This window comes from Ranitomeya imitator, chromosome 10 (assembly GCF_032444005.1).
Source record: "Ranitomeya imitator isolate aRanImi1 chromosome 10, aRanImi1.pri, whole genome shotgun sequence".
NCBI classification, from domain to species: Eukaryota; Metazoa; Chordata; class Amphibia; order Anura; family Dendrobatidae; genus Ranitomeya; species Ranitomeya imitator.
Window position 1 is genome coordinate 3,343,473 of NC_091291.1, and position 20,445 is coordinate 3,363,917.

At 51.5% G+C, this 20,445-nt stretch overlaps 1 protein-coding gene and 1 long non-coding RNA gene across 3 annotated transcripts in view; one reads left to right on the plus strand and one right to left on the minus strand.

Annotated features, from left to right (window-relative positions):
* LOC138651974 (uncharacterized) overlaps nt 1-11,208 on the minus strand; it is a 120,730-nt gene extending 109,522 nt beyond the window's left edge. Inside the window, exon 1 of one of the 2 annotated variants that reach the window (XR_011315551.1) lies at nt 11,077-11,208. This is a non-coding gene — a long non-coding RNA (uncharacterized lncRNA). Of the gene's footprint in view, nt 1-10,971 lie in introns of both variants that reach the window. The other variant, XR_011315550.1, reaches the window with a different exon arrangement.
* Nucleotides 11,209-19,526: 8,318 nt separating this feature from the next.
* LOC138650860 (msx2-interacting protein-like) overlaps nt 19,527-20,445 on the plus strand; it is a 71,288-nt gene continuing 70,369 nt past the window's right edge. Inside the window, exon 1 of the mRNA XM_069740708.1 lies at nt 19,527-19,773. Coding sequence (XP_069596809.1) covers nt 19,691-19,773 — 83 coding nt within the window. The 5' untranslated portion in view covers nt 19,527-19,690. The remainder of the gene's footprint in view (nt 19,774-20,445) is intronic.

The following is a 20,445-nucleotide window of genomic DNA, read 5'->3' on the forward strand; positions in this document are numbered from 1 at the left end:
CCCAAAACATCAGGGAACCTCCACCATGTATGACTGTAGGGACCGTGTTCTTTTCTTTGAATGCCTCTTTTTTTCTCCTGTAAACTCTATGTTGATGCCTTTGCCCAAAAAGCTCTACCTCATCTGACCAGAGAACATTCTTCCAAAACGTTTTAGGCTTTTTCAGGTAAGTTTTGGCAAACTCCAGCCTGGCTTTTTTTATGTCTTGGGGTAAGAAGTGGGGTCTTCCTGGGTCTCCTACCATACAGCCCCTTTTCATTCAGACGCCGACGGATAGTACGGGTTGACACTGTTGTACCCGCGGACTGCAGGGCAGCTTCAACTTGTTTGGATGTTAGTCAAGGTTCTTTATCCAACATCCGCACAATCTTGCGTTGAAATCTCTTGTCGATTTTTCTTTTCCGTCCACATCTAGGGAGGTTAGCCACAGTGCCATGGGCTTTACACTTCTTGATGACACTGCGCACGGTAGACACAGGAACATTCAGGTCTTTGAAGATGGACTTGTAGCCTTGAGATTTGCTCATGCTTCCTCACAATTTGGTTTCTCAAGTCCTCAGACAGTTCTTTGGTCTTCTTTCTTTTCTCCATGCTCAATGTGGTACACACAAGGACACAGGACAGAGGTTGAGTCAACTTTAATCCATGTCAACTGGCTGCAAGTGTGATTTAGTTATTGCCAACACCTGTTAGGTGCCACAGGTAAGTTACAGGTGCTGTTAATTACACTAATTACAGAAGCATCACGTGATTTTTCCAACAGTGCCAAGACTTTTGTCCACCCCCTTTTTTATGTTTGGTGTGGAATTATATCCAATTTGGCTTTAGGCTGGGTTTACACTGCGTTAGTGTGACCCGTTTAACGGACTACGTTACACCGCAGCATAACGCGGTGTAACGTAGTCCGTTAACGCCGCCATTACTTTCAATGGCGGACGCATCGCTAGCGCACGCCCACAATGGGTGTGCGCTAGCGATGTGCCGTCATTGAGTGACGGACCCGAGACGCGGGCTGCAGCGTTTTCGGGTCCGTCACTGCTAGCGCACTGCTAGTGCAGATGGAGCTAGCAGATGCTCCATGTGCGCTAGCGCTGTGCAAACGTCGGCACTTGCGTTAGTGCAGTCCGTTTAACGGATGTGTTGAACAGACTGCACTAACGCAGTGTGAACTTAGCCTTAGGACAATTCTTTTTGTGTTTTTTCATTTAACCCTGCTGTTCTGTTGGTCAAAAATGACCGACTTTGAACTTCAATATTCTTTAAAATATTCAAGATGCGGCTCTGAAACCCGTGGCCGACCGACCCATCCTCATTTAAGTCAATCAACCACAAGTTTCAGAACCGCATCTTGAACACCCCAAAAAATACCAAAGTTCAAAATAGGTCTCCCCAGACCGAACAGAACAGCAGGGTTAAGACAAATTAAATGAAGATAATAATAAAGAATTTGTGATTGCAATCATTTTCAGGAAGAAACGGAGTATTATCTGACAGAATTGCAGTGGTGTCAATACTTTTGGCCACAACTGTATGGAGCGTGATGGGGAGAGATACATGTAGTATGATGAGTGAGACATATGGAGCGTGATGGGGAGAGATACACATGGAGCAGCAGGGGAGAGAGATAGCATCATACTACATGTCTCTCTCCCCCATCACACTCCAAGTGTATCTCTCCTGCTACTCCATGTGTATCTCTCCCCCCATCACGCTCCATATGTCTCACTCATCATACTACATGTCTCTCCCCATCAGTCTCTCTCAGCCATACTAAATGTCTCTCTCACCCCCTCCACAATGCCTGGCCATTCACTGCAGCCTGGAGCTCCTTCTTACTGAAGGAGGAGTCACAGACCGCTCCGCTCACATAATGCTGATCCTACACTGTTCTTCCTTGATGTCTTTGCAGTCTCCAACTCTGCCTGGGCTTTTTTCTGGCATTTTACTCCTGTCAATCTAGGATCTGTTCCGCCAGAAGCACTAATGCTTCTGTTAGCAGATCCTAATGACAGAAGACAAATCGACAGCCGAGGGCTCCATGAAAATGGCGGCAGAACACTCCCACTACTGTGAATTGTGCAGCCCACAGAGGCGTGCCCAGTTCACAGCAGTAACAGTTTTATTACAATAGATAGGGTCAGAATCCCTCTGGTTATGAGCATGGGGTGCCGTATTATGACACTGATAGTGTCGTGCTGCTACTGTGAAAGCAAGATATAAGCCTCCAGTGCCTTCTTTAAACTCCTATAACACATAAAATGTTTTAAATGCAATCAAATCTGTGTTATAACAGCATGTTATGCCACATTACATTGATTTATTAATAATCTACAAGCGCGGTACCTTCCCTTTAAACCATGTATTATAATAAGGATATAAATATACCTGATCATTGACCACCAACTAGCATCAAGGGTAAGGTAATCCCTAGCATAGAGATACTTAAATGACAAAATAATGAAAGGCAGCTTTATCCTGGGATATGATGTGAACCATGTGTGGGAGATAGGAGTGAGCCACGCTATAGAATGCCGTAGATAAGCCCTGAAAGGCAGTGGCCATATCTCATATCAGCCACAACTGCTGTAAGTAGTGAAACATCCTTGGCTACTATAGACTTGTGGCCACCAGGGGGCGATGAGAGCACAGCACGTAGAGTATGGCATCTCCAGGACAGGACTGCGGCTGATAAAAAACCATCCTAGGGACCATGATGGAAGGAAAAAATACTTGAGGCAAACTACTACTATCCCCGCTGCACAGGGCTGTGTACGGATTACAGGTTTCCATCATTGTCACATAACGCTACAGCGCTGTGCCGGATGCCGGATTACTGGAATGTTAGACACAAAGTACATAGGAGCCTTGTTCTAGGGCAGGACAGAGATTGTCAGCACGGTCCAAACACACCGATCAGCCACAACATTAATACCACAAGCCTCATACTCTATATTACCACTCCCTAGAATCCACATTCCTCCGCAGCAGACCTGTGTACCTGGCAGCAGATCCTGTGTGTTGCTCGTTGCTCCCTCCATGAATAGCATGAAATCTAGGATCATGACCTCACATCTCCGACCATTCCTGACCGAGTATTATCTACTGACAGAAGCGCTGCCACTAGGGAATCCACTGCCAGGATGGGGGCGCCGTACAATGATGGGAGGTGGTAAATGATGATCGCCCCATCACCCCACAGAACGTCATGCCCATTATAGGCACATTCAGGGATGGACATCGGTCAGTACAGGTAGTCTGCACTTCCCATCCTATACCGGGAGCACCCACCAGACCCATCCTATACCGGGAGCATCCTCCAGACCCATCCTATACCGGGAGCACCATCCAGACCCATCCTATACCGGGAGCACCCTCCAGACACATCCTATACCGGTAGCACCCTCCAGACCCATCCTATACCGGGAGCACCCTCCAGACCCATCCTATACCGGGAGCATCCTCCAGACCCATCCTATACCGGGAGCATCCTCCAGACCCATCCTATACCGGGAGCACCCTCCAGACCCATCCTATACCGGGAGCACCCTCCAGACCCATCCTATACCGGGAGCACCCTCCAGACCCATCCTATACCGGGAGCACCCTCCAGACCCATCCTATACCGGGAGCATCCTCCAGACACATCCTATACCGGGAGCATCCTCCAGACACATCCTATACCGGGGGAGCTGTTATGTTTGCTAATGACAGGTGTTATGAAGGCAATCCAGATACACAGTGTGCTTAGCGATCAGAGCGCACACAGTGATCTGACAAATACCCAAAAATACAAGAACGAGCTCTGAGACGTGGAAACTCTGTAGACTGCACACCTGATCCTATCCTAAACACAACTAAAAGCGGCTGTGGATTGCGCCTAACAACTACCTAGGCAACTCGGCACAGCCTAAGAAACTAGCTAGCCTGAAGATAGAAAAATAGGCCTGACTTGCCCCAGAGAAATTCCCCAAAGGAAAAGGCAGCCCCCCACATATAATGACTGTGAGTAAGATGAAAAGACAAAACGTAGGGATGAAATAGATTCAGCAAAGTGGGGCCCGATATTCTAGGACAGAGCGAGGACAGTAAAGCGAACTTTGCAGTCTACAAAAAACCCTAAAGCAAAACCACGCAAAGGGGCAAAAAAAAACCCACCGTGCCGAACTAACGGCACGGCGGTACACCCTTTGCGTCTCAGAGCTTCCAGCAAAACAAAAGACAAGCTGGACAGAAAAAAAGCAACAAAAAAGCAAAAAGCACTTAGCTATACAGAGCAGCAGGTCACAGGAACAATCAGGAGAAGCTCAGATCCAACACTGAAACATTGACAAGGAGCAAGGATAGCAGCATCAGGCGGAGTTAAGTAATGAAGCAGTTAACGAGCTCACCAGAACATCTGAGGGAGGAAGCTCAGAAGCTGCAGTACCACTTGTGACCACAGGAGTGAATTCAGCCACAGAATTCACAACAGGTAGCACACTCCAGACCCATCCTATACCGGGAGCATCCTCCAGACACATCCTATACCGGGAGCATCCTCCAGACCCATCCTATACCCGCAGCACCCTCCAGACCCATCCTATACCCGCAGCACCCTCCAGACCCATCCTATACCGGGAGCACCCTCCAGACCCATCCTATACCGGGAGCATCCTCCAGACCCATCCTATACCCGCAGCACCCTCCAGACCCATCCTATACCGGGAGCATCCTCCAGACCCATCCTATACCCGCAGCACCCTCCAGACCCATCCTATACCGGGAGCACCCTCCAGATCCATCCTATACCGGGAGCATCCTCCAGACCCATCCTATACCGGGAGCATCCTCCAGACCCATCCTATACCGGGAGCATCCTCCAGACTCATCCTATACCGAGAGCACCCTCCAGACCCATCCTATACCGGGAGCATCCTCCAGACCCATCCTATACCGGGAGCACCCACCAGACCCATCCTATACCGGGAGCACCCACCAGACCCATCCTATACCGGGAGCACCCACCAGACCCATCCTATACCGGGAGCACCCTCCAGACCCATCCTATACCAGGAGCACCCTCCAGACCCATCCTATACCCGCAGCATCCTCCAGACCCATCCTATACCGGGAGCATCCTCCAGACCCATCCTATACCGGGAGCACCCTCCAGACCCATCCTATACAGGGAGCATCCTCCAGACCCATCCTATACCTGGAGCACCCTCCAGACACATCCTATACCGGGAGCACCCTCTAGACTCATCCTATACCGGGAGCACCCTTCAGACACATCCTATACCGGGAGAACCCTCCAGACACATCCTATACCGGGAGCACCCTCCAGACCCATCCTATACCGGGAGCACCCTCCAGACACATCCTATACCGGGAGCACCCTCCAGACCCATCCTATACCGGGAGCACCCTCCAGACCCATCCTATACCGGGAGCACCCACCAGACCCATCCTATGCCGGGAGCACCCCCCTCCAGACCCATCGTATACCGGGAGCACCCTCCAGACACATCCTATACCTGGAGCATCCTCCAGACCCATCCTATACCGGGAGCATCCTCCAGACTCATCCTCCAAGACTTCTCTCGTGCTGCGCCAGTTTTCTGGAATACACTACCCCAGACCTTATGACTAATATCTAAATCCCACATTTTCAAACGTGCTTTACAAACACATCCTTTTAGACAGACCTATCCCCTCACTTTACTAATCTAATTTTCCCCTTCCCCCATCTAATTTTTCCTCACAATCTGCTCCATCCTATTCATCTGTCTCCACATCCTCCATGAATCCAACAGCACTTGGTAACTGTACTTAGATACTGGCAGATTATGCAGACTAATGTGAAATGCCCTCTAACAATGATAGCTGTACCGTAGATGACAAGCGTGTTTGATTCTAGCTTGTGATCAGCAGGACCCTCACTCCTTCTGTAACTGGGGAATTATGTGTTACTTTGTATTGTCCTTGTTATCTGTACATGCCCCTGCTTACTGTAAAGTACTGCAGAATATATCTCAGCATTATATAAATTATTACTGTATACCGGGAACATCCCAGGAGAGTGATTGTGAGCCAGACTCACTGTATACCAGGAGCCCCCCGGGAGACACAGGTAAGTACCGTCACCCCGAGGGCCTGGCGTCCATTGTACCTGGCCCAGAGCATCAGTATCATCAGGAATCTCTCTCAATCAGAGCGGAGATGATTGTAAGATCCCTCCGGGTAGATTTCTTTATTTTAGACCTTGTTTCTGGTCTCTGCTTTTCTTAGTGACTGGTTTTCTGTCACTTCTCAGTTTTCCCTGATGTCAGATTATAGGATATGATGTGGGGTAGGCGGGTGACGTGGTTCTGTCCTTTATGTGGCGGCACTGCTGGCATTTTTAGCACTTGGGTAATTAGCTGCAGATCGGCACCTTGCGGGGGGGGGGGGGGGGTTTGCAGATTTTAGAGTGGTGTCACTTTTCGGTATTTTCTGTTATATTGGACACGGACACTGCAGAATCACAGAACTAGGGGGAAAACAGCACTGAGAACACGGACACTGCAGAATCACAGAACTAAGGAGAAAACAGCACTGAGAACACGGACACCGCAGAATCACAGAACTAAGGAGAAAACAGCACTGAGAACACGGACACCACAGAATCACAGAACTAAGGAGAAAACAGCACTGAGAACACGGACACCGCAGAATCACAGAACTAAGGGGAAAACAGCACTGAGAACACGACACCGCAGAATCACAGAACTAAGGAGAAAACAGCACTGAGAACACGGACACCGCAGAATCACAGAACTAAGGAGAAAACAGCACTGAGAACACGGACACCGCAGAATCACAGAACTAAGGAGAAAACAGCACTGAGAACACGGACACCGCAGAATCACAGAACTAAGGGGAAAACAGAACTGAGAACACGGACACTGCAGAATCACAGAACTAAGGAGAAAACAGCACTGAACACGGACACCGCAGAATCACAGAACTAAGGGGAAAACAGCACTGAGAACACGACACCGCAGAATCACAGAACTAAGGAGAAAACAGCACTGAGAACACGACACCGCAGAATCACAGAACTAAGGAGAAAACAGCACTGAGAACACGGACACCGCAGAATCACAGAACTAAGGAGAAAACAGCACTGAGAACACGGACACCGCAGAATCACAGAACTAAGGAGAAAACAGCACTGAGAACACGGACACCGCAGAATCACAGAACTAAGGAGAAAACAGCACTGAGAACACGGACACCGCAGAATCACAGAACTAAGGAGAAAACAGCACTGAGAACACGGACACCGCAGAATCACAGAACTAAGGGGAAAACAGCACTGAGAACACGGACACTGCAGAATCACAGAACTAAGGAGAAAACAGCACTGAGAACACGACACCGCAGAATCACAGAACTAAGGAGAAAACAGCACTGAGAACACGGACACCGCAGAATCACAGAACTAAGGGGAAAACAGCACTGAGAACACGGACACTGCAGAATCACAGAACTAAGGAGAAAACAGCACTGAGAACACGACACCGCAGAATCACAGAACTAAGGAGAAAACAGCACTGAGAACACGGACACCGCAGAATCACAGAACTAAGGAGAAAACAGCACTGAGAACACGACACCGCAGAATCACAGAACTAAGGAGAAAACAGCACTGAGAACACGGACACCGCAGAATCACAGAACTAAGGAGAAAACAGCACTGAGAACACGGACACCGCAGAATCACAGAACTAAGGAGAAAACAGCACTGAGAACACGGACACTGCAGAATCACAGAACTAAGGAGAAAACAGCACTGAGAACACGACACTGCAGAATCACAGAACTAAGGAGAAAACAGCACTGAGAACACGGACACCGCAGAATCACAGAACTAAGGAGAAAACAGCACTGAGAACACGGACACTGCAGAATCACAGAACTAAGGAGAAAACAGCACTGAGAACACGGACACCGCAGAATCACAGAACTAAGGAGAAAACAGCACTGAGAACACGGACACCGCAGAATCACAGAACTAAGGAGAAAACAGCACTGAGAACACGACACCGCAGAATCACAGAACTAAGGAGAAAACAGCACTGAGAACACGGACACCGCAGAATCACAGAACTAAGGAGAAAACAGCACTGAGAACACGGACACTGCAGAATCACAGAACTAAGGAGAAAACAGCACTGAGAACACGACACTGCAGAATCACAGAACTAAGGAGAAAACAGCACTGAGAACACGGACACCGCAGAATCACAGAACTAAGGAGAAAACAGCACTGAGAACACGGACACTGCAGAATCACAGAACTAAGGAGAAAACAGCACTGAGAACACGGACACCGCAGAATCACAGAACTAAGGAGAAAACAGCACTGAGAACACGGACACCGCAGAATCACAGAACTAAGGAGAAAACAGCACTGAGAACACGACACCGCAGAATCACAGAACTAAGGAGAAAACAGCACTGAGAACACGGACACCGCAGAATCACAGAACTAAGGAGAAAACAGCACTGAGAACACGGACACTGCAGAATCACAGAACTAAGGAGAAAACAGCACTGAGAACACGACACTGCAGAATCACAGAACTAAGGAGAAAACAGCACTGAGAACACGGACACCGCAGAATCACAGAACTAGGGGGAAAAGAACCTAAAAATACATAAATCCTTAATGGTGCAGTGCAAGGGACGTGCTGGGAGTTGTAGTACTACATACCTAGTGCAGTGATGGGGACGTGCTGGGAGTTGTAGTACTACAGCCCTAGTGCAGTGATGAGGATGTGCTGGGAGTTGTAGTACTACATACCTAGTGCAGTGATGGGGATGTGCTGGGAGTTGTAGTACTACATACCTAGTGCAGTGATGGGGACGTGCTGGGAGTTGTAGTACTACATACCTAGTGCAGTGATGGGGACGTGCTGGGAGTTGTAGTACTACAGCCCTAGTGCAGTGATGGGGACGTGCTGGGAGTTGTAGTACTACATACCTAGTGCAGTGATGGGGACGTGCTGGGAGTTGTAGTACTACATACCTAGTGCAGTGATGGGGACGTGCTGGGAGTTGTAGTACTACATACCTAGTGCAGTGATGGGGATGTGCTGGGAGTTGTAGTACTACATACCTAGTGCAGTGCAAGGGACGTGCTGGGAGTTGTAGTACTACATACCTAGTGCAGTGATGAGGACGTGCTGGGAGTTGTAGTACTACATACCTTGTGCAGTGATGAGGACGTCCTGGGAGTTGTAGTACTACATACCTAGTGCAGTGATGAGGACGTGCTGGGAGTTGTAGTACTACATACCTAGTGCAGTGATGAGGACGTGCTGGGAGTTGTAGTACTACAGCCCTAGTACAGTGATGTGGACGTGCTGGGAGTTGTAGTACTACAGCCCTAGTGCAGTGATGAGGACGTGCTGGGAGTTGTAGTACTACATACCTAGTACAGTGATGAATACGTGCTGGGAGTTGTAGTACTAAAGCTCTAGTGCACTGATGAGTACGTGCTGGGAGTTGTAGTACTACATACCTAGTACAGTGATGTGGACGTGCTGGGAGTTGTAGTACTACATACCTAGAACAGTGATGAATACGTGCTGGGAGTTGTAGTACTAAAGCTCTAGTGCAGTGATGAGGACGTGCTGGGAGTTGTTGTACTACAGCCCTAGTGCCGTGATGGGGACGTGCTGGGAGTTGTAGCACTACATACCTAGTGCAGTGATGGGGACGTGCTGGGAGTTGTAGTACTACAGCCCTAGTGCAGTGATGAGGACGTGCTGGGAGTTGTAGTACTACAGCCCTAGTGCAGTGATGGGGACGTGCTGGGAGTTGAAGTACTACAGCCCTAGTGCAGTGATGGGGACGTGCTGGGAGTTGTAGTACTACAGCCCTAGTGCAGTGATGGGGACGTGCTGGGAGTTGTAGTACTACAGCCCTAGTGCAGTGATGGGGACGTGCTGGGAGTTGTAGTACTACATACCTAGTGCAGTGATGGGGACGTGCTGGGAGTTGTAGTACTACATACCTAGTGCAGTGCAAGGGACGTGCTGGGAGTTGTAGTACTACAGCCCTAGTACAGTGATGAGGACGTGCTGGGAATTGTAGTACTACACCCCTAGTACAGTGATGAGGACGTGCTGGGAGTTGTAGTACTACAGCCCTAGTACAGTGATGAGGACGTCCTGGGAGTTGTAGTACTACATACCTAGTGCAGTGATGGGGACGTGCTGGGAGTTGTAGTACTACAGCCCTAGTACAGTGATGAGTACGTGCTGGGAGTTGTAGTACTAAAGCTCTAGTGCACTGATGAGTACGTGCTGGGAGTTGTAGTACTAAAGCTGTAGTGCAGTGATGAGTACGTGCTGGGAGTTGTAGTACTAAAGCTGTAGTGCAGTGATGAGTACGTGCTGGGAGTTGTAGTACTAAAGCTGTAGTGCAGTGATGAGGACGTGCTGGGAGTTGTTGTACTACAGCCCTAGTGCAGTGATGGGGACGTGCTGGGAGTTGTTGTACTACAGACCTAGTGCAGTGATGGGGACGTGCTGGGAGTTGTTGTACTACAGACCTAGTGCAGTGATGGGGACGTGCTGGGAGTTGTTGTACTACAGCCCTAGTACAGTAGCCAGGACGTGCTGGGAGCTACAGCAGTTATCACCTGGTCACACAACAGATTATAATCATATCTACACACTGGGCACCGTCTGGTGACAGGACAACTCAACTCACAGCCGCCATGACGTCTATTGACAGGACTGACAATGCTCAGTCTCCTCAGAAAAAAAAAAGGGCGGGAAACCCGCCAACCGCTCAGATATAGTGTGCGCATGCGCCGCCCTCACGCCAGGCGCCACTCAAAATGGAGGCCACCACAGTGCTCGGATCATAAAATGGCGGCGACAACTAGAAACAACACACAAGCTGAGCAGCAGCCGCCGAGCACGTCCTATGTACCGAGGCTCCGTTATCCGTCCACAGAAGCGCTCGTATCCCGGACTGCACAGCTCCACAGCCGCCCGCACGCCGTGACTCCAGCCGGGACCTCACTATAACACACACCGACACTTTATTAGTGACCCACAGAAGACTCCCGGTCCGGTCACCGCGGAACCCTGCGCTCTCACAGCCGCTGCCTCCGCTGTTCCAGAAGCTTCTACTAACAGGCCCGGACTGCCTCACTCTCTCTCTCAGCAGAGCGCGCATGCGTGGCGTGAATCCGGGGCCATCCGCAACAAGAAGTGTCGCAGATACGCGCTTGCGCAGTACAGGTTGTGCGCAGCAGCTGTAAAGTTCACGTTCTGCCGGGCGCAGCCGCGGCAACGCATGCGCCCCTATATTTAACATGGGGGGCGCATGGACATGCGTTGTGCTGCGTTTTGCGACGCATGCGTTTTTTTTGCCGCAAGCGTAGGGCGCAGAGCACGCAGCAAGCTGCGTTTTTTCGTCCAAAATTTGGCAAAAGACGCATGCGTTGCAAAACGCTGCGTTTTAGCGTGCATTTTGTTGCGTTTTTGTTTGCATTGTATGTTGCATCTCCGACGCAACATCGCACAACGCAAATGTGAACGTAGCCTTACCAGACTGAGGAGAATTGTATAGGCTACTTTCACACTGGCGTTTTTTGCAATACGTCGCAATGCGTCGTTTATGGCAAAAAACGCATCCTGCAAAGTTGTTTGCAGGATGCGTTTTTGCCCCATAGATTAACATTAGTGACGCATTGCCACACGTCGCGACGGTTGTGGCGGACCGCCGGGAGCAAAAAACGCTACATGTAACGTTTTTTGCTGCCGACGGACTGCTTTTTCCGACCGCGCATGCGCGGCCGGAACTCCTCCCCGCACCTCACAATGGGGCAGCGGATGCAATGAAAATCTGCATCCGCTGCACCCGTTGTGCGGCGCAAACAACGCTAGCGTCAGTAACCTCGGCCCGACGCTAGTGGGAAAGTAGCCTAAGCTGTACAGGAACAGTGCGCCACGGGCTATGACATCAGCAGCATGGGCCGTGGACTATGACGTTAGCACCGTGTGACCATGAGCCACAGACTATGACGTTAGCACCGTGTGACCATGAGCCGCGGGCTATGACGTCAGCACCGTGTGACCATGAGCCGCGGGCTATGATGTCAGCACCGTGTGACCATGAGCCGCGGGCTATGATGTCAGCACCGTGTGACCATGAGCCGCGGGCTATGACGTCAGCACCGTGTGACCATGAGCCGCGGGCTATGACGTCAGCACCGTGTGACCATGAGCCGCGGACTATGACGTCAGCACCGTGTGACCATAAGCCACGGGCTATGACGTCAGCACCGTGTGACCATGAGCCGCGGACTATGACGTCAGCACCATGTGACCATGAGCCGCGGGCTATGACGTCAGCACCGTGTGACCATGAGCTGCGGGCTATGACGTCAGCACCGTGTGACCATGAGAAGCGGACTGACGTCAGCACCGTGTGACCATGAGCCGCGGACTATGACGTCAGCACCGTGTGACCATGGGTTGCGGACTATGACGTCAGCACCGTGTGACCATGAGCCGCGGACTATGACGTCAGCACCGTGTGACCATGAGCCGCAGACTATGACGTCAGCACCGTGTGACCATGGGTTGCGGACTATGACGTCAGCACCGTGTGACCATGAGCCGCGGACTATGACGTCAGCACCGTGTGACCATGAGCCGCGGACTATGACAGCATCGTGTGACCATGGGTTGCGGACTATGACGTCAGCACCGTGTGACCATGAGCCGCGGACTATGATGTCAGCACCGTGTGACCATGAGCCGCGGGCTATGACGTCAGCACCGTGTGACTATGAGCCGCGGGCTATGACGTCAGCACCGTGTGACTATGAGCCGCGGACTATGAGGTCAGCACCGTGTGACCATGGGTTGCGGACTATGACGTCAGCACCGTGTGACCATGAGCCGCGGACTATGACGTCAGCACCGTGTGACCATGAGCCGCGGGCTATGACGTCAGCACCGTGTGACCATGAGCCGCGTGCCATGACGTCATCACCTTGTGACTATTTGCCGCGGACTATGAGGTCAGCACCGTGTGACCATGGGTTGCGGACTATGACGTCAGCACCGTGTGACCATGAGCCGCGGACTATGACGTCAGCACCGTGTGACTATGAGCCGCGGACTATGAGGTCAGCACCGTGTGACCATGGGTTGCGGACTATGACGTCAGCACCGTGTGACCATGAGCCGCGGACTATGACGTCAGCACCGTGTGACCATGAGCTGCGGACTATGACGTCAGCACCGTGTGACCATGAGCCGCGGGCTATGACGTCAGCACCGTGTGACCATGAGCCGCGGACTATGACGTCAGCACCGTGTGACCATGAGCCGCGGGCTATGACGTCAGCACCGTGACTATGAGCCGCAGGCTATGACGTTGGCACCGCATGACCATGAGCCGCGGACTATGACATCAGCACCGTGTGACCATGAGCCGCATGCTATGACGTCAGCAGCATGAGCCGCGTGCTATGACGTCAGCAGCATGAGCCGCATGCCATGACGTCATCACCGTGTGACTATGAGCCGCGGACTATGACATCAGCACCGTGTGACTATGAGCCGCGTACTATGACGTCATCACCGTGTGACTGAGCCGCGGACTATTACATCAGCACCGTGTGACCATGGGTTGCGGACTATGACGTCAGCACCGTGTGACCATGAGCCGCGAACTATGACGTCAGCACCGTGTGACCATGAGCCGCGGGCTGTGACGTCAGCACCGTGTGACTATGAGCCGCGGGCTATGACGTCAGCACCGTGTGACCATGGGTTGCGGACTATGACGTCAGCACCGTGTGACCATGAGCCGCGGGCTATGACGTCAGCACCGTGTGACTATGAGCCACGGGCTATGACGTCAGCACCGTATTTAACATGGGCGCATGGACATGCGTTGTGCTGCGTTTTGCGACGCATGTGTTTTTTTTGCCGCAAGCGTAGGGCGCAGAGCACGCAGCAAGTTGCATTTTTTTCGTCCAAAATTCGGCTATGACGTTCATATTGTTGACTGCAGGAGACCAAGACACATTGATCCGGGGGCAGGTTTGTTGTTTTGGAGGCATCTCTGAGGGGTAAACCTATTACCTTGTGCAACGCGGATGCGTTGTAAAACTGCATCCGCTGCCCCCGTTGTTCATTTTTTTCGCAGTTTGCGTCGGGCCGACGCATGGCGACGGCCCCGTACCGACGCTAGTGTGAAAGTAGCCTCAAAGGTACTCTGTCTGCACAGAATGACTGTTGAAACCAAGCACAGGCGCTCAATGCACCCTCGGTGCGGCCTAATATTTAAGTGCACCTTACTACATACTTGTTTTCTATCTAGTGGGGAAAAAAGTATTTAGTCAACCATCAATTGTGCAAATTCTACTTATAACGATGAGAGCGGCCTGTAATTGACATCATAGGTAGACCACAACTATGAGCGTCACAATGAGAAAACAAATCCAGAAAAATTACCTTTTATTGTTGTTTTTTTTTTTTTTGGTTGATAAAGTGGACTCTACAGCATTTACTCCTGTTTTTATCCTAGATTTGGACATACCCCTTCCTTTACCCTTCTAACCCCCTCCTTGCCCTTCCCCTGCCTGTCTCTCCTATTACAATAAATAATATGTCTTAGGCCTCTTTCACACGTCCAGATAATTCCGGTACCGGAGAAATCGGTACCGGAATTATCCGTGTCCGCGTGCTCACGTAGCACATCAGTGTGCCACACGTGCGGCAGCCGTGTGCCGCCCGTGTGCCGACTGGGGACCACACGAAGCGTGCAGGAGACAGCGCTACAGTTAAGGTACCGTCACACTAGATGATATCGCTAGCGATCCGTGACGTTGCAGCGTCCTGGCTAGCGATATCGTCCAGTGTGACAGGCAGCAGCGATCAGGCCCCTGCTGTGATGTCGCTGGTCGGGGAAGAAAGTCCAGAACTTTGTTTCGTCGCTGGACTCCCCGCAGACATCGCTGAATCGGCGTGTGTGACACCGATTCAGCGATGTCTTCGCTGGTAACCAGGGTAAACATCGGGTTACTAAGTGCAGGGCCGCGCTTAGTAACCCGATGTTTACCCTGGTTACCATCGTTAAAGTAAAAAAACAAACACTACATACTTACCTACCGCTGTCTGTCCTCGGCGCTCTGCTTCTCTGGTCTGGCTGTGAGCGCCGGTCAGCCGGAAAGCAGAGCGGTGACGTCACCGCTCTGCTTTCCGGCCGCTGTGCTCACAGCCAGACCAGAGAAGCACAGCGCCGAGGACAGACAGCGGTAGGTAAGTATGTAGTGTTTGTTTTTTTACTTTAACGATGGTAACCAGGGTAAACATCGGGTTACTAAGCGCGGCCCTGCGCTTAGTTACCCGATGTTTACCCTGGTTACCGGCATCGTTGGTCGCTGGAGAGCTGTGTGACAGCTCTCCAGCGACCAAACAGCGACGCAGCGATCCGGATCGTTGTCGGTATCGCTGCAGCGTCGCTTAGTGTGACGGTACCTTTAAGCGCTGTGCCCTGCGTGCAGTGCTAAAGCCGGCATTCATCCCCACTCCCCAGCAGGTCGCTGGAGAGAAGGAATGAGAAATCCATGTTTTTTTATTTATTTTCCCTTAAAAATAAAGTTTGTGCGTCCCCTCCAGCCCCCCCCCCCCCCCCCTTCCCTGCCTGGAAATACTCACTCAGCTCCCACGATGTCTCCTCTCAGCGGTCGCTGGCAGCAGGTCCTGTGTGAGCGGTCACATGGTCCCGCTCGTTACAGTGAGGAATATGTGACCGCTCACACAGGACTTGCTGCTAGCGGCCGCTGAGAGGAGACATCGTGGGAGCTAGGTGAGTATTTCCCAGCAGGCAAGCGGGGGGCACACGGGATGGGAGGCGGGAGAGGACGCACAAACTTTATTTTTAAGGGAAAATAAATAAAAAACATGGATTTCTCATTCCTTCTCTCCAGCGAACTGCTGGGGAGAAGGGATGAATACTGGCTTCAGCACCACACGCAGCGGGGACAGCGCTTACTGTAGCGGTCTCTCCTGCGGGCGGTACGTGCACACGGAGGAGAGTGCACACTGTTCTCCGTGTGCACGTGTGCTGTCAAAAAAATCAGGCAACATTTTTTTACGGACACATTGAAACGTCTTAATAAATCATAATGACGCTAAGTGATACATATCTACAGTCCATAAGTTGATATGAAGACAATAGCTGCCTTCACTGTAAAATGATGAGAATTAGTCAAAATTATCTGCTGAAGTTTCTTCTTTAAAAAAAAAAAAAAAAACACAGACACATTACATTTTTTGGGGAGACCGGGCAAAAAATTGGCAGATTTTTATAGGCTGTCCTGGAATTTCTGGCCGGCTGGCATCCTTGGAGGGCAGGCGCATGGTGCAGCCGGTGAGCCCATTTTCAGCCCTTTGACTGCCACAATCCAGAAAGGAACAGCCAGCGGGCCGGATATGTCCTGCACTTTGCCCAGGTCCAATGTGTACTATGTACATAGATTTAAGTGACTACAAATTATGTCCTCCGTCGTGCCTACAAATACTCTTCACAATTGCTAAGCAGAGTATTATTACCCCTCTGTAAAATATGTAGTGTGACCTCTGCCAGAGCCTGTCCTATGGAGCAGTGGGGGCTCCAGCAGTCAGACCCTCAGCATCTGATGGCCCTGTAATAAAATCTGTAAAAAATGGTATCCTGTATGACTTCTGCAAATGATCAGGCGACAGAAGGCAATAGATCCACCAAGAAACACCGCTGGGACCTAACACATTGGTTACATAAGCGATCATCATGGTTTTATTTATTTTTTATAATTTACTATATTTTTCTGACTATTAGGTGCACCAAATTTTGGTGAGGAAAATAGGTAATAGCAGCAAAGATAGATATAATTAAAACATAGCTCCTAATTTGAACCTAGTGAAAACGAGTAAGCACACCAACAAATACATAGCCACATGTAGTACGAATCAAAAAAGTGCTCAGTAAGCCACATTAAAAGTGGTACGGTCTCATCCGTGAGTGAAACCATACACCTTCTCCACACAGCCCCTCACCATCCCTTCCCCACACAGCCCCTCATCATCCCCCTCTCCACACAGCTCATCATCCCTTCTCCACACAGCCCCTCATCATCCCCACTTTTCCACACAGCCCCTCATCATCCCCCCTTTTCCACACAGCCCCTCATCATCCCCCCTTTTCCACACAGCCCCTCATCATCCCCTCTGCTCCACCAGCCCCTCATCATCCCTTCTCCACAGCCTCTCATCATTCCTTCTCCACACAGCCCTCCATCGTCCCTTCTCCACACAGCCCCTCACCATCCCTTCCCCACACAGCCCCTCATCATCCCCCTCTCCACACAGCTCATCATCCCTTCTCCACACAGCCCCTCATCATCCCCCCTTTTCCACACAGCCCCTCATCATCCCCTCTGCTCCACCAGCCCCTCATAATTCCTTCTCCACACAGCCCCTTATCATCCCTTCTCCACACAGCTCATCATCCCCCTCATCATCCCTTCTCCACACAGCCCCTCATCATCCCTTCTCCACACATCCCCTCATCATCCCTTCTCCACACAGCTCCTCATCCCCCTCTCCACACAGCCCCTCATCATCCCTTCTCCACAAAGCTCATCATCCCCCTCTCCACACAGCCCCTCATCATCCCTTCTCCACAGCTCATCATCCCCCTCTCCACACAGCCCCTCATCATCCCCCCTTCTCCACACAGCCCCTCATCATCGCTTCTCCAAACAGCCTCATCATCCATTCTCCACACAGCCCCTCATCATCCCTTTTCCACACAGCCTCTCATCATCCCTTCTCCACACAGCCCCTCATCATCCCTTCTCCACACAGCCCCTCATCATCCCCTTCTCCAGAGCCCCTCATCATCCCTTCTCCACACAGCCCCTCATCATCACCCCTTCTCCACACAGCCCATCATCATCCCTTCTCCACAGCCCCTCATCACCCCCCTTCTCTACACAGCCTCTCATCATCCCTTTTACACAGAGCCCCTCATCGTCCCTTCTCCACACAGCCCCTCATCATTCCTTCTACACAGAGCCCCTCATCATCCCTTCTATACAGAGCCCCTCATCATCCCTTCTCCACACAGCCCATCATCCCTTCTACCGAGACCCTCATCACCCCCCCATTCTCCACAGCCCCTCATCATCCCTTCTCCACAGCCCCTCATCATCCCTTCTCCACACAGCTCATCATCCATTCTCCACACAGCCCCTCATCATCCCTTCTCCACACAGCCTCTCATCATCCCTTCTACATAGAACCCCTCATCCCTTCTCCACACAGCCTCTCATCATCCCTTCTCCACACAGCCCCTCATCATCCCTTCTCCACACAGCTCATCATCCATTCACCACACAGCCCCTCATCATCCCTTCTCCACACAGCCTCTCATCATCCCTTCTACACAGAACCCCTCATCCCTTCTCCACACAGCCCCTCATCATCCCTTCTCCACACAGCGTCTCATCATCCCTTCTACACCGAGCCCCTCATCATTCCTTCTACACAGAGCCCCTCATCATCCCTTCTACACAGAGCCCCTCATCATCCCTTCTCCACACAGCTCATCATCCATTCTCCACACATTATCTCATCATCCCTTCTACACAGAGCCCCTCATCATCCCTTCTCCACAGCCCATCATCCCTTCTACAGAGACCCTCATCACCCCCCCCATTCTCCACACAGCCCCTCATCATCCCCTCTCCACACAGCCTCTCATCATCCCTTCTACACCGAGCCCCTCATCATCTCTTCTACACAGAGCCCCTCATCATCCCTTCTCCACACAGCCCCTCATCATCCCTTCTCCACACAGCTCATCATCCATTCTCCACACAGCCCCTCATCATCCCTTCTCCACACAGCCTCTCATCATCCCTTCTACACAGAACCCCTCATCCCTTCTCCACACAGCCCCTCATCATCCCTTCTCCACACAGCCCCTCTCCACATAGCCTGTCATCATCCCTTCTACACAAAGCCCCTCATCACCCCCCCCCACCATTCTCCGCACAGCCCCTCATCATTGCTTTTCCATAAAGCCCCTCATCATCACCCCTTCTCCACATCATTATCCCTGTCTCCACACAGCCCCTCATCATCCCTTCTCCACACAGCCCCTCATCATCCCTTCTCCACACAGCCCCTCATCATCCCCTCTCACACAGCCCCTCATCATCCCTTCTACACAAAGCCCCTCATCACCCCCCCCATTCTCCGCACAGCCCCTCATCATTCCTTTTCCATAAAGCCCCTCATCATCACCCCTTCTCCACATCATTATCCCTGTCTCCACACAGCCCCTCATATTGATCACACTCTCCCCACGGCCTCTCAGTTCCCTCCTCTCCAGCAGCTTCAGCACAACGCCGCTTCCTGCCATTCGGTCTTCACAAGCCTCGAACTGAAGGAGCCCCCGCCCCTTCCGGTGACATCTCCTGCAGTTCTCAGGATCCGCTCCATTGTAGACGCTACCGGAACACGGCGGAGAGAACCGAGTAAATACGAAGAGATCCCCGCACCCTGCCCGCCAATGTTGGGCTCCACGGCCCACCTCCCCCCACCTCCGTCTGCATGAGCCGGGACACCGAGCCAGCATGGTCGGGGAAACCAGGCACCTGTGGGTGGGGAACTTACCCGAGAACGTGCGGGAGGACAAGATTAGAGATCATTTCAAACGGTGAGTGGCCGCGACGGTGCTGGAGACGGACTCCGCCGGCTGTAACCGACTACCGAGACCTCCTGACGGGATTTATCCGACTGCACCCCGAGTATACCGGGCGTACCGGACAGGATTTACCTCAGATACCGGCTGTGCCCCAATATTCCTGACAGGATTTACCTCAGATACCGGCTGTGCCCCAATATCAGCGTGTACCCCAATAATCCTGACAGGATTTACCTCAGATGCCGGCTGTACCCCAATATCGGCATGTACCCCAATATTCCTGACAGGATTTACCTCAGATGCCGGCTGTGCCCCAATATCAGCGTGTACCCCAATATTCCTGACAGGATTTACCTCAGATACCGGCTGTACCTCAATATCTGCATGTACCCCAATATACCTGACAGGATTTTCCTCAGATACCGGCTGTGCCCCAATATCAGCGTGTACCCCAATATTCCTGACAGGATTTACCTCAGATGCCGGCTGTGCCCCAATATCAGCGTGTACCCCAATATTCCTGAAAGGATTTACCTCAGATGCCGGCTGTGCCCCAATATCAGCGTGTACCCCAATATTCCTGACAGGATTTACCTCAGATACCGGCTGTACCCCAATATCGGCATGTACCCCAATATACCTGACAGGATTTACCTCAGATACCGGCTGTGCCCCAATATCAGC